At 32.6% G+C, this 12579-nt stretch overlaps 1 protein-coding gene across 1 annotated transcript; it reads right to left on the bottom strand.

Moving 5' to 3' along the window:
* Positions 1 to 3158: 3158 nt before the first annotated feature.
* LOC106131359 (lipopolysaccharide-induced tumor necrosis factor-alpha factor homolog) lies at positions 3159 to 11454 on the bottom strand. Its single transcript, XM_013330445.2, has 3 exons — positions 11298 to 11454; positions 4659 to 4798; positions 3159 to 4245 (listed from the first exon to the last, which is right to left on the bottom strand). Exons 2-3 carry the CDS (start codon positions 4790 to 4792, stop codon positions 4143 to 4145), a joined length of 237 nt encoding a protein of 78 aa, XP_013185899.1. The 5' UTR covers positions 4793 to 4798; positions 11298 to 11454; the 3' UTR covers positions 3159 to 4142.
* Positions 11455 to 12579: the final 1125 nt, after the last annotated feature.

Raw genomic sequence — 12579 nt, 5'->3', positions numbered from 1 at the left:
AAAATATATATAAACCACTTTTCATTGTGAAAAGTGGAGTATGGAGTATGATCCGAAGAAAATTTAAAGTTAGTAGATACTTGAGGTTTTTTAATTAAAAAAGGATGCCTGTTCCGAGGTTAAGTTACCCCTGAAAGTTGCGAAAGTCAGAAATAGGAATTACTTCACATAGGTATCTACTCGTATTTACCTAATTATTATATATTCCAAAAACATGAGCAAATCCTCTCGAGTTCAGGAAAAGGATAAAATGCAATCATGACAAATTCCAGGATGACCCTATTCGAAAAAAAGGGTGTGTTTTAAATCCTACAAAACGTAAACTTAGGATTGTTCCTGTCAATACATTATTCTCAATTCCATCATTAAGCCATCCAGCTGAACAAGGCCTTTCAATATTGAAAACATTGACTCTGCGTACCCTTGTAGAGAGAATATATGTAACCTAATACTCAGACCTGGCGATAGGTCATTAGTAATCGATAATGATCGTACGTGCTTACCGCGTATCGAAGCTCACCTAATTGGATTTGCAAACCAATTAATGTTGAACATTCTCCTCATTATGTGTGCACACAAGCATTATAAAGTCAATAGGTAGGCCGTAATTACTAATTGATTATATATTACGTGGCACAAAAGAAGATTTATATGTAGGGGGCATCTTGATAATGAAGTGCCAAATTGTCAATAATAGTGGCATAAAGAGTGCCTAGTGACGGAGTAAACTAAAGAAACTAGCATACTTCCCGACCCCACGTAAGATTGGAAATGGTAATGGAAAAATGTATGGAGGCGTACCTAAGCGAGCGAAAATATATGCAGATTTCCTCATGATGTCTTCCTTTACGATAGCATCAATAGCGGTTAAAATATATATAAGAAACCGACGAAAAAATTATTAGCTCATGTTCATAGTCTGATCTGAAACATGCTTGATGCTTACTAACAAACAAAACTCTCGATGGCATTACTTGGACTTCTTCATATACGACTCATATCCTATCAGTTCCATCTGAATCAGGTTATTAATTTGTCTCACACACAAAGGCCCAATTGTATCGATATTAACCTATAATTAAACCCGGCCCTTCATAGCCTGACCCCAGACTGCACTAATGCGTCTGCTTTGTCCACTATAATGCCAAATGGCGAGCAATCAACCACGAATGGTCTGCATGAGGCAAGCCTATAAGAGCCTCATTAATATATTATGAGTATATACACTGAGATTTCCTCTAATTTCCAAAAATACTTCCATAGCTTGTTGTTCTCGTTCTAAGAAGAACGCACCTGAAATCAATTCAGCTTGTAGTTTCTGCTCTGCCTTTTACAGTTTTATAAGAAAGTCGAGTACTCAGATATGCATGTACCTATATTATATTGCCGTGACACCTATAGAAAAAAGAATAGAATCACGCCATCTCTTTCTATTGGATGTCGTAAAGGGCGACTAAGGGATAGGCTTAAAAACTTGGGATTCTTTTTTAGGCGATGAAATTGATTTAATATTCATTCAACTGTCTGTGGTTGCATTTAAGTTATATTCAATTTGCCTTAATTCATAAAATGTACGCTTTCTTTCTTATTTATTTTATTTTTTTCCGAAATAAATAGTGGAAATGACTTCAAAATACTACATTTACATGAAAATGTTGCATGCAATTTGATTAGTTATTTAGTATTATTTCAAGCCATATATATTTTATTTCATGTAAAATTTGTAATTTTTTTCTTACAACAATATAACGAATACAAAAAGTACGAAGCTGAATTACGAAGTTGTTTTTTCTCTGCTATTTAAAAGTCTAAGTATCATTTTTTTGTTATAGTTTATTTTCTACACAATCTATATTTTGCAAATACATTGGTGTAATTGTATGTTTAGTTAATTAGCGCATACAAGAGTTATGTGATTGATTACTCTGGACGCAACCTTGCAGATTTCATGTTTATTATACATAATGAGGTAGTTATAGTGTTATCTCACACATACTAATCATAAGTAGACATAATATACCTAATCAAAGCCAAAAGGTATTTATATAAAAAATAACCTAATAAATATGTATCGAAACTGTTCCCAGAACATGTTAGAATTGGGATTATAGCTAGTACTTACTGCAGACTCAATTGATGTACGAGTATAAAGCTCGTAGTTACGGTCTGTAATTCATTACTAACCCTGCATTAAAAAATAATTTAACGAATTAAACTTTATCAAAATTATGATACATTGTATGTTGCCAGCTTTTACTTATATCGTCTTCGCAGCGGAACATAATTCCTACTTACCCTACACATCCCTTTATCATTTGTAATGGGTATCATGATTATTTATCAGTCACATATCAATTTCTATTTAAATTTTCCCTACTGCTATCCTTACCCATGTGAAAGTAACTTTATAGATATACATATAATCAAACAAAGATACCAATTTAAAAAAAAATCTCTTATTGATATCGGATCCGATTTTAATTCCCAGTACACATTATCTTTAGGATGATACCACACACTGCTAGTCTATTCAGCCACGGTTTGTAATTCATTACCAACACTGCAGTAACAAATAAGTTTGCGAACCACGATAAGATCTTAAATCGGTTAGCATAAAGTTTGCCCATAGCCGGGCATCCGAAACTCCGGAGGCGCATGCAAGGCGACTCTCCTATTAAATTATTGACGGTTCAAAGGCAGAATGCATTACCCGATGTTCTGGCTGCAATAGCTATGGAAATCATTTTAGCTCAACTACGGATCAAGTCCCGACTGTCTATAGCTTTGTGGGATGATAACTTCATGATGAATAGACAAGTTCAGCATAAAAACGATCTCTTGTTAATACTATAATATAACACGTACGCACGTGCCTTTTATCGTTGTTGAAAATTCCGCTGAGCTGACAAGTCTCAGGATTATGCGGACTCAACTACTGATCTTCTTCTTCCTCCTGACATGAATCCCGGTTACAGGAGAGAAGACCTATTTAACCAGTTCGTGCGCTTTTTTGACCATAATCCTAAAGGTCCGCTGATATACGGCAGTATTTATAATACAAAGCGAAAGTTTCTGTGAAGTATCTCTAGGAATACACTACTAGAAGGAAATATTTCAACAAAAAAAAGGCCACATAAAAAAAGAAAACACGTATTCTAAAAAAAAATACTTAATTTTATTTCAAAACTTATCAATTTTTAAAGACGGAATACCTAATTACAAATAAATCAAATGCAATTTAACGTAAGTAAGGAATATATAACATGAATGTACAAATTTAAAAATGTTTTTATTAAATGCAAGAGGTCTAATATTGATGTTCTTAAAATAAATTATTTTTCGAAAAAAAATATTTATGTTTAAGGACATGTATTATATATTACTATAAAATAATTCTATAGTAAATATACTATGTAGTAAATATACTATCACTTTTCTAGCTTCTGAGACATATCGGAACATATTGACATGTTCATTTAATATATAAACAGATTATTTTTCTCGACAAATTATGCTATAGTTTTACTTATCATTATTTCGCTTTAACATTTAAAAAATATGATGACTAACTGGTTTATAATTATATCAATTCCGAACAAACATTATAGATACTTATTTGAATGTGAGTGACCAACAAAACCACAGCATTTCAATAACTTATCTTCAAATTCTATAGATCTTATAAACAATTTTGCAATTGTAAATAAGACTACGGAGTTTATAAAATTCTTATATAAGTTATAAGAATAGTAAGTTATATAAGTAATTCTAATTAATATATTCTATAATTTATATCATTTAAAAAAATAAAATCTTGTTTTTCCACACTGCGAATGCGTTGTGACCGAAATATTAGAACAGGTGTCAACGTGTTAAACGTAGTAAAAAAATACACTCCTGCGCATCTGTACGCAGTTAATAGAAAAAAATCATCACATTTAAAAAAACAAAATTCATTATTCTCTATCTGAATGTAAACAAACAGAAAATCGATCATATTTATACACTGTAGGAACTTGAGGAAAACATGTTTATTTATATGAACCTTTGGTTACAAGGAATTTTAAAAGCTTAGTTTAGCTTGCATGCATTGCTATGAGTTGTTAGTGCTTATATAAATAATCTTTATAGGTATCGTAAAATTAACTTTGGTAAGTACCCAAATAAGAGTTACAGTTCGGACAGTAATGATCAGCATTCCTACAGGTATCTGTGCAGTAGGGAACGCAGACGCAAGGCCAGCATCTGAAAAATCAAATAAAAAAATAGAATTATGAAGTAGTTTTGCTTTTTTTTTCATTACAAATAAGTTTAATTTATAAAAATAAAAGGAACAAGAAAATACGTACTTTCAAATCATAATTCAAAGAGAGGCTTTTGATATTTTGTAAATAAAATGAAAATTATAGAAGGGAATGGATAGAGTGAAGAAATTTGTAGGAAAGGAGTGTCTAGTGATTGGCAAGTGAGATTTTTTTTGGAAAAAACTAACATGCTGCGCAGACGCCACGTAGATAGTGAGAAAATGTAAAAAACGAGAAGTATCTACATATAGTTAAGCAAATTACTTTGTAGTATAATTTTTTTTTTTTAATTTAAAAAATATCTTCTCATTACAACGCATTAATTTAAAAAGAGTAGTAATGAGATATACTTACAGGAATAGACATAAGATCAGGGCGATGACATGGGTCTTCGTAGTCGCCTTGTGGTCCACTCTTGTGGAGATACTGGCTTGGCACGACGGGCAAATGAGCCGCGTCGTTTGAGGTCCAACTGGTGCGATGTTCATTGTGACCTTTAAGAAAATGATATTATTAAATACATTATGGACTGACGATATAAACACTATAGTGTGTTCCTGTGCTCCTGTGTGAGGAAAAAAACCTTAAGGAATGAATGAAAAAGTTAATTTTACTTTACTTTTTAGCAAATTCTTTGGAAAAAGCTACTTAAACATTTCGATCGCTTATGAAGCGTGGCTTCAACCAAAAGCCATCGAGATTTCATTATATATAAAAGTGCACCATGTACGTAAAATGTACACATTATTTTTTAATTTAATTAGAGCATGGAATAATTAAATACTTTCTTGATTTAGAACGTTTACCTTTTTTTAGAGACTAAACATAATAATTGTGCCAGTATCATTCAACAAAACTTAACATTATCTTAATTTTGACAGCATACTTGTAAACATCATAATAATAGAACTAGACACATACTACTTATTTGATATTGCCAAATTATATTTTTTATTATTTAAATTTGTGTAAATCAACAAATTATAACATATATTTACTCTCGTCCTCATTTCTTTTCTAAGTTTGGATAATTGTCAAGATGACGTTATTGAAGAAAATTCTTCAGTGCAATATGTTACCGCTTCCCAACAAACATTTAGGCGACGATTAGAGCTTATTTTGTTACTTAGTGGGATACAAAGGCATTACAGTAGCAGCACTTATGACTATTGGCGATAAAGTGGCGTACCAAGTAACGTATATCACTTCTACTTATAATACAGAGTTACAAGCGCGACAATTAGGCGAGCTTAAAGGTTATGGATGTATTATGGCAAATCTTAACACTGTTGTACATGCACAGCATTTTGTGTTATAGCTTTAAGTGAATCTTAGAACTCTAAGATCTAAATAAGAAGAAGAATTAGCTACTACCTCCAAAAGTGCTATGCAGGTGATAATAAACTCTTTACAAGAACCTAAAGTTGCACAATAGCGTTAATAAGCGCTACCAGCCTTACAATGGTTTATTTAATCTTATATAGAACCAAATGCTTGAAGTTATACAAAACTCTCTTGCATTACCTTAAGTCAAATAGGAGTATAATTTTTCGCTATAACAGATCCTCTAGCGTCTATTGTTACTTTTTTGTGACTAAAGGTAAAGTAATAGCGCTTAAGGTCACTACTGTATTTCTTATATTGACTACTTGTTTTTGACAATGGCGTCGCAACCAAAATAAACAAAAATTGTTGTAAATACGTGGAAAAGTTTTCAGTAAATAGACAACATACATCGGGCGCTCGAATTATTTGCCAATAAATATGTAACATATTCACAGTGTACTTCCCTTCGCAGCAAAAATATGCTTCCTTTCGCACCATACAATATCACTTTTTTTTGTTTAATATAAAAATCATTAGTCGTAAACTTATAGCCATTGAAAATAAAATTATTTATTATTAGATCACAAAATTAGTTTAATTATCTTGAATAGCGTTCAGACCGTTACAAAACACCTATTTACCTCCCTTTTAGCGCTTGAAAATATAATTAACGCCTTTGTATCTCTACTGTACCGCTTAAGGAGTCAGTTGACGCTTATTTACCCCTCTTGTATCGCTAAGAGATCCTGTTACCGCTATAATAACTTTCTTATAGCACTGATTGTACCTCTTAGCCAATTACCATAACTCTTGTATACCGTCATTATACAACCTTAAGTAATATAAAAATTGTGCCTAATTCGGGGGTAAAGTAGGGTTAGAGCGCGCTCTAACACTAATTTGTTACACCCATAAACCACTTTAGAATCTAGTTAGCGCTTTTATAGACTTATTATAAATCTTACTTTAGCGCCTAATTGTTACTTGGGTTATTTGCAGTGACGATTTCGAAGCGGCAGTAAACTTAGTTTTAAGTAATTTATTTAACGTCAACCAATGCTGTGAAACCAAATGATGACAATTACTGAATGATATAGAAATTTCCCTTAAAAATTAATTAAAATTTGAATTTGATACTTTATATGGGTTTCTTTATTGAAGTATTTATCTGTTGAATTTTATTAATTAACAGTATAGTTAATAGTTATTCTAATTATTTGTTCCCGGCACCAATACAAAAAAGAATAGGACCACTCCATCTCATTCCCATGGATGTCGTAAAATGCGACTAAGGGATAAGCTTACAAACTTGGGATTCTTTTTTAGGCGATGGGCTAGCAACCTGTCACTATTTAAATCTCAATTCTATCATTAAGCCAAATAGCTGAACGTGGCCATTCAGTCTTTTCGACTGTTGGCTCTGTCTACCCCGCAAGGGATATAGACGTGACCATATGTATGTATGTATGTAATTATTTGTTTAGTGTTTACAAGTCGGTATTACCCACCTATAATAGAAACTACCTATGAAATGATAATTTTAGATAAGGATATCAGTTTCCTGTTATCAATACACGGAACCAAATACTCAGAGAGATATCTTATTAAACAAGCTATTATTAATTATTTCAAGTGTTATTTACGACTTAACCTTGCTTGTAACCTAAATTTGCCAACCTTAGAAACCATAAGTAAACAAATATTTATATCCAAACTAATAAGGGCTTGCAAATTATTGACACTATAAGGACAGCTGACCGTGGTCTTTCAGTTCTTCAAGACTATTGGTTCTGTCTTCCCCGTAAAGGATAAAGACATGATTATATGTATATATGAACAGATAGCACATTTCATCTCATGAGCCGTTTTCATTCGTATGCAATAAATGTAATGTCAATTTGAAGGTCACACTTGCCATATACCCACCAAAAATACTTCATTACCTACATAAAAACTAAATCAAATCAAATAATATATTTATAAAACAAAGAAGCATAGCTTTAGGTAACATAACAATTTGTATGTTGGTTACGCTTGGTCATATTGTTACTCTGACCTTGTGGCCATTCTGACGTCACATATATCTGTTGAACTGGAAATTAAAATACATAGTGTTATTTGATGACCTCATCGAGTACAACAAAACCAATATCGCGTGATACTACCATTGCCTGACATTTTTATTGATCGGCAATAAAGAGATATCTAGATCAGTTAGCTTGTAAAAGTATTGTTTGATGAGAATAAAGATATCAGGTGTACTTCTAGATAATTACTGAAGTTTATGTCCAGAATCATCATCTTGCCAGTGTTAATTTCAACAACTTTAAGATAATGGTCATAAACAATTATTAATTCTTGCCTTCATGTCGTACGATATACAAATATAGCAGGTTCTCCCAAAGAAGGACGCAATCAAGTCAAAAAAGTCCTTTTAAGCATAATCCTGGATTGAGTATCCTGGGTAAGTGAGAATTTTACACAAACGAGTCCCGTCCACCATTGAAACCTTTGCGGGGAAACCTAACCCACCCTGGATCATGATAAAAGCTGCACGAGATAAATGTTAGTCGCTTTGAACGATATTCACGAAAAAAAGATGAGAGTTGTCCAATTCTTAAGAGCCGGAGACCACATGGCACAAATTTAAGCGACGTACAGGTGTGGAAATCAGTCTCATATATTCTAATTATCAATCCAAGGTCATCACACAGCTATTTCAATTGTAGAATAAAAATATTTTGATTCGATCCCAGACGCCGCGGTATTTATAGACGCAGAGATAAGAGAAATTTAGAATGTCTATGATGCAAGATGAAAGATATTAAAACTGAATAGTTATTTGTGTGATTTTAAACGAATATTTTACCGCATATTGTGTCAAATATGAGTCCATATTAACTGTTCTGTAAGGAAAATAATAAAGACGAAAATACCAACCTAAGCCCACTTTAGGTATATTAATTTAATAATAAGCATACATAAAGAGACTTATAAATGTAGATGAAGCGAAAGAAGTTTGCAGGGATCGTGATAAGTGTAAGGATGTAGTCACTGCCTATCCCTGCAAGAAAGAGGTGTGCTTTAATGTATGTAAGTTGCATGCCTGACCACCGGAACATTTGCAGAACCTTACGCATTTTGGTAATCCAAAATGCGCGAACTGTAAAAATAAAACTATAATTAGTTTTATTTTTACAGTTGCCAGGACGAAGTCGCGGATGAAAAAAATACGAGTATAAGCAACATCATGTGTATTTACACATTCTCGTTGCTAAAAATAATAATACTAAACAAATTTGTTAGCAACAATAATTAAACGGAAGAATGGATTTAAATAGACTAATCTGGTTTGACTCATAGTTATCACGAAATTTAAAAATAACGCTGTAATAACGAAACAAAAACATTAAACATCTGTTAAACTTCAAACATTGAAAGAGGAACGAAGTTTTACTCAATAGGTAACAATGTAATATGTTTTTCTATAGACTTTTTATCAAATTATCTAACTCCTTGTAAAGATAACGAATCATAAGGTCATTGGATAGACCAGGAAGTCCTATTACCTTGACTGGTCAAGGAAAATACGGCGTCAGGTGATACCTCCGCCTGTAGTCTCCAATTTATCAATTAAATACATTTTTGGCTCACTTGCCGGCAGGTTGTGGCCTTATGGTTAAAATTTTAATGTTTTATGTTTAAATTTTAGATCGACTACCTGACAAGGTACTAATAGCATTTGACAATCAGATGATTATGATTTTTGTTTTTGTTTATGCAATCAGCTCTCACTTAAAAATCTTTTCTCAGTCTCTATGCGCAGTTGTTATATGTATAATAGTCTACATACATATGTTAAGTTAAATAAATAATTTTGTTTACATATGAGATTTTACATTGAGAGTATTATCCACAAGTGGGGGGAGGCAGATTACTTTTCTAACTGTCCTCGTTTTTTTAAAAGCGTTTGTTTCCTTGTTTTTTAATCTTTTTTTTGATAAAATTTAATGTTTTCCAGGGAGTATTCCCCAACATTCGAATTAACTTTGAGACTAGCTCAATTTATGTTATTTTTCTCGTATATATTAATTTATTTAGTTTAAGTAATCTTTCATTTCAGTCAACTTTTACTTACTTTATTATCATAACATTTATAGCTTTCGACGCTGTAAACCTTCACGACACATTGTCTATTACTTAATGACAATATAAAAATGTTATATGTTTAATAAGAAGTGTTGACAATTATTCATCTTACGTCATAAGAAATACAAGAAAAATGGTCACCAGGCAGGTGGGTAAAACTTCACACATATTAACCGGTATGTTTGTGTTTCAATGTTAATACCACATAATTGTTGCTCATGGGGATCAGTAGTTAATAACTTGATGTCTAATAAAATGAAGATATCTTTACTAACCCTAGGTTATAAAGTCAGACAAACACTAGTGTAATCTTTGCTGATAATAAACACGTTGGCAATAAACCACATACGTATTATCACGTCTATATCCCTTGCGGATATACAGACCCAACAGTCTTAAAAATACTGACAGGCCACGTCCGGCTGCTCGGCTTACTGATTAAATTGAGATTCATATAAAGTGACAGGTTGCTAGCCCGTCGCCCAAAATAAGAATCCCAAGTTCATAAGCCCATCCCTTAGTCGCCTTTTACAACATCCATGGGAAATAGATGGAGTGGTCCTATTCTTTTTTCTATTGATGCCGGGAACAACAAGGCATTATAAACCTTAAGAACGTAAAGTTAATCTAAATAGTGAGGTAACTTATAAGGCGCATTGATAACAATAAAACTTTAAAAAAAACTATGAAATTTAATTGCTTACTCATTTTCTTATTGAAGTGCAAAGCAAAAACTCTCTTGCGCAATGAAGAGACAACATTTTATTTGTTCCAGTAATTGGTTTATGATTCATCATAATTATTCGTATATATATATATACTTTTATTAATTAGCTAAACCAGTATAATTATAAAAAACCTACCTATAATAAATTTAATCAGCAGCATTTAAATATTATGTAAGGAATGTTATGTTTATTTCAGGAAAAATAAAAGTTGAACTGTGTGTAGGTATATGAAAATTATCTCATATCTGGGTGAAATTCGTCCTGGATTTGTATGGATAAATAAAACTACCCTCATTTCCATTACCCAAAACTACGAAGAACATTTTACTTTGTTTTTTCAACTTTCAAAATATCTCTCACGAAGCATTCAATATATCTTGCAATGTAGGTAGTTTCTCACTCATATATGGTTATATATACGCAAGGCTATATATACCTCGTTAGTGCATGATGTCGTAATATGATTGCATAAAATTAAATGAATGCATTCAAAACAAAATAATAATGAATAACCAAACATATTTTTTTTTCGGAATTCTAGAGGCATTAGAGTAGGTAGTAATATATTTTTTTTAAACTTTATATAGCCTCTTTTTATAATATTTTCGAATTTCGCTTTACATTATTACAATTAAAATTTGAAAGTATTATAAAGTAAGACATAAACCATACAAAAGTAAAAACGGTAAACACGCTTGACAGAACACGTGGTATCTAACAATCATCGTTGCACAACCAAACGCTAAAAGCATTTGTGCGCACGATTAATTTTCTAGTCACATTTACTTACCTTTATTTACTAAAATGAGCACCGAAATATAATAACTCTGATTGATCCAAAGCGTGACACGTCCAAACAGCAACAGATATCACTCACAACTAGCCGACCGCAGGGTATGACTGTATTTTTTGCTAATACCGAGTTATTATCAACGCGAATGACTCACCCGACGCCTCACTTTACCAAGATTACATTGAAATACTATTTACTATAGTGTTCGCCTACATAATTGTTTTTAGAGGTCGGTAGCTGAAAGTTACCAAAGGAATCCAATAATTCTAAAGCTGAATAATTAAATGAAGTGGTGCTTTTAGGGGTCAAGGCTTGAAACTAGTCAACATTTATTGGAAATTAAATAGATTGGAACCCACATCTACAACTGGTTGAGAATATCAGATTTCATTACTTCACGAGTTCCGAAAGCAAAAGGTATTAAGGGGTTCCTTTCGGTCTAATATGATATTGTAAAATAAATAAATATAAACAACTAACGACCCGTCCCGGCTTCGCACTGGTAGCATTATTTGCGGTTTATTATTTGAGGTTTGACGGCCTCTGTGGCGCAGCGGTAGCACGCTTGTTTGTGACACCGGAGGTCCTGGGTTCGAATCCCGGCCAGGGCATGATGAGAAAAGAGCTTTTTCTGATTGGCCTGGGTCTTGCATGTTTATCTATATATGTATTTATTATAAAATATGGTATCGTTGAGTAAGTATCTCATCACACAAGTCTCGAACTTACTTCGAGGCTAACTCAATCTGTGTAATTTGTCCCGTATATATATATATATATATATATATATATATATATATATATTTGACGGCCTCTGTGGCGCAGCGGCAGTACGCTTGTCTGTGACACCGGAGTTCCCGGGTTCGAATCCCGGCCGGGGCATGATGAGAAAAGAAGTTTTTGTGATTGGCCTAGGTCTTGGATGTTTATCTTATAAGTATTTATTATAAAATATAGTATCGTTGAGTTAGTATCTCGTAACACAAGTTTCGAACTTACTTCGAGGCTAACTCAATCTGTGTAATTTGTCCCGTATATATTTATATTTATATATATATTATAAACCTTCCTCAGAAAACCCCTTTTCCAACATTTCAAACAGGAACAAAATTAATCAGAACATACAAACAGAGTAAATAGTTGGATTTTACCTTGTAATATGTAGTGATATTGATAATACATACTGAGCTAGCTCCAACTTATTTTGGTGCATTAACTTGAAGGCTCGTGGGTATACCGTTAAAGGTGAGAGATATTAAACCAAAAATGGTCTAGACAG

This window comes from Amyelois transitella, chromosome 6 (genome assembly GCF_032362555.1).
Source record: "Amyelois transitella isolate CPQ chromosome 6, ilAmyTran1.1, whole genome shotgun sequence".
NCBI classification, from domain to species: Eukaryota; Metazoa; Arthropoda; class Insecta; order Lepidoptera; family Pyralidae; genus Amyelois; species Amyelois transitella.
The sequence above is the reverse complement of the archived record's forward strand: the minus strand, read 5'-3'. Positions and strand labels throughout refer to the sequence as shown.

Bases quoted from the DNA above. Each gene is read 5' to 3' on its own strand.
- LOC106131359 (XM_013330445.2), bottom strand. From the start codon at position 4,792: ATGAACATCGCACCAGTTGGACCTCAAACGACGCGGCTCATTTGCCCG. The intron at 4,246-4,658 runs GTAAGTATATCT...TTGATTTTTCAG, and splicing joins CTGATCTTATGTCTATTCCT to ATGCTGGCCTTGCGTCTGCG.